The sequence below is a fragment of the Penaeus vannamei genome, chromosome 33, assembly GCF_042767895.1.
Source record: "Penaeus vannamei isolate JL-2024 chromosome 33, ASM4276789v1, whole genome shotgun sequence".
NCBI classification, from domain to species: Eukaryota; Metazoa; Arthropoda; class Malacostraca; order Decapoda; family Penaeidae; genus Penaeus; species Penaeus vannamei.
The window spans coordinates 22,838,041-22,840,540 of record NC_091581.1 but is presented as its reverse complement, the minus strand read 5'-3'; the positions used below and the strand labels follow the sequence as shown (position 1 = coordinate 22,840,540).

Genomic DNA, 2,500 nt, shown 5'->3' with positions numbered 1-2,500 from the left:
GTGAGACACAGACTCAGAGATACATACACAGACATGGACATAGATACAGACACGCATACACACATGCACATACGCCCCCCCCACACACACACACACGCACACGCACACGCACACGCACACACGCACATACACATACACATACATGCGCACACGCACATGCACGCACACACGCATATATGCATATAAATATATAGATAAATATCGATATAGTTATAGATATATATATTGATATTGATAGATATATTCATACACATATGAGTGCATTTATGCATACATACATATTTATATGTACATACATTGTTGTCCCAGACAACGGAGAGGTCTCTCCTTTATAAGAACAATTTGTACCATGTCGTCCGAGTACATTTTCTTCCGATTTCCTGAAGGATTCATTATAGATAAGTAATGAAGAAGGAGAAAGAAAAACCGATAGATATTTTTCAAAAGCCAATCGAGCAATACAATCAGAGATTGCGCCATTTTTCTTTTCTTAAAGAATCGAGGGACAATAAAAGGAATGAAGGCCCTGTCCTCCCAAGATATTTTTTTTCTTCTCCTTTTTTCTCTCTCTAGACCAAGAAATGTTTCCGGCTAAAGGCTAAATTAATCCATCTCTGATAGAAACCTGGGATTAGGGGGGTGGGGGAGAGGGGGTGATTGGAAGGAGCACTGGTGGAGGCTGGGAAGGAGGGACGGGGGGGTGGGAGGGAGGAAGAGGGAAGTAGAAGGGAAAGGAAGTAGGAAGAGAAAGTATGTGAGGCGGGGTGGGGGGATAGGAAGTGGAAGATAGGTAGAAGGTTAATGGAAATTGGGAGGGAGATAGATAGGGCGTTGTTAGACGATATAATTTTGATGGTGGATAATCAAAAGACTAAGTGGATGGAAGATGGATGGGAGATTCGTAGAAAGTAAACAAAAAGTGGATGGGAGAGAGGTAGAAGGAATATAAACAGAAGGTGGATAGAGGGTGGAAGAATGACGGAGAGTAGTTTCGATGGAAAGTGGACGAATATGGATAGATACACTAAAGTCTAGTAACACAGTTTCGCGGGATTCAAAGGAAAGAATAGTAACGCCGCAGGAATGGTTTACAAGAAAGCGGGTAAGCGTAAATTTTGAACGCGAACGTAAATTTAGATCTATAATACAACGATAAATTTCGAGAGAGAGAGAGAGAGGTGGTGTATAAAAAAAATAGATAATTAGACAAATAGAATATCAAGTTTAGGAAACCAACTTAGAGATTGGTCGCAAAGATAAACAATGATGATAAACAAAAAATCAAAGAAGAGATGCAGAGAGGAGAAACCAAGAAAGTAACACGAATTCCTCATAACAACAAAAATGCGCATGAAGATAGGGAGAGAGAGAGAGACGAGACGAGATAACAAAACACGTTGAGATTTAGGAGATTTCATGCCATACACGTTTTCTTGACGTGTCTTGTCCTGCAGATAAAGGGGGTGAAGGTTGGGGGTTTGGGGGGGGGGGGGTGGCTGCCTACGTGTCCGCATTATTAAATGGGCCGACTGTACTATCCCTTAAGGCCTTTTGTGAATCGGGTCTTGAAGCGGGCAAAATACGGTTCGGCGGACTCAAAAAAAAGAAAAAAACAAAACGTAAATATATGAATGAATATAAGGGAGTGAGAGGTATAAAGAAAATGGAGTTTACTTATTAGAATTATTTTCTATTTATTTGTTTGCTTTATTTATTTCTTTGTTGTTATTATTATTATTATCATTATCAAAATACGGCAGCCTCAAAAAAGAAAAGAAAAGAAAAACAAATATATGAATGGATATAAGAGAGTGAGAAGTATAAAGATAAACCGAGTTATTTTTTCAAATGTTACTGTACGTTTTACCCTCCAGCATGCACTGTTATTTACCTCAATTTGTACCGTAAATTTTACCCTAATTTTAGCTCGGCTATTTACCCTAATATTTTCCGTAACTTTACCCAAATTTAAACCAGATTTTTTACTAATTGTATACCCGAATCGTTACCCAAATATTTACTCTTATTTTTAACTCAAAATTTTACCCTGATTCTTACCTAAATCTTTACCCAAAAATCTCTGCCCAAATTCATACCCAGATCTTTACCGAAAAATTAATTTCCACCCTAACCCATACCCAAATACCTACCTTAATTCTACCCCAATTTTTAACCCCACTTCCCCCCCCTTAATTTCAGCCTGGTACGCGAGGTCACGGGCGTGAACGTGAACATGCGGGTGGGAATCCACTCGGGACGGGTCCACTGCGGCGTCCTCGGCCTCAGGAAGTGGCAGTTCGACGTGTGGTCCAACGACGTCACCCTCGCCAACTACATGGAGTCTGGAGGCATTCCTGGGTGAGTAGTTGGGCCTTGGCTTGGATGGGTTAGGGGGGGGAGGTTGTTTTTGCCTGTTTGTCTGTCTCTGTCTCTGTTTGTCTGTCTGTCTGTCTCTGTCTCTGTTTGTCTTTCTGTCTGTCTGTCTGTCTGTCTCTGTCTG

At 40.7% G+C, this 2,500-nt stretch overlaps 1 protein-coding gene across 1 annotated transcript in view; it reads left to right on the top strand.

Moving 5' to 3' along the window:
- LOC113822760 (adenylate cyclase type 5) overlaps positions 1-2,500 on the top strand; it is a 293,919-nt gene that overhangs the window by 222,680 nt on the left and 68,739 nt on the right. Inside the window, exon 7 of the mRNA XM_070145395.1 lies at positions 2,200-2,358. Coding sequence (XP_070001496.1) covers positions 2,200-2,358 — 159 coding nt within the window. The remainder of the gene's footprint in view (positions 1-2,199; positions 2,359-2,500) is intronic.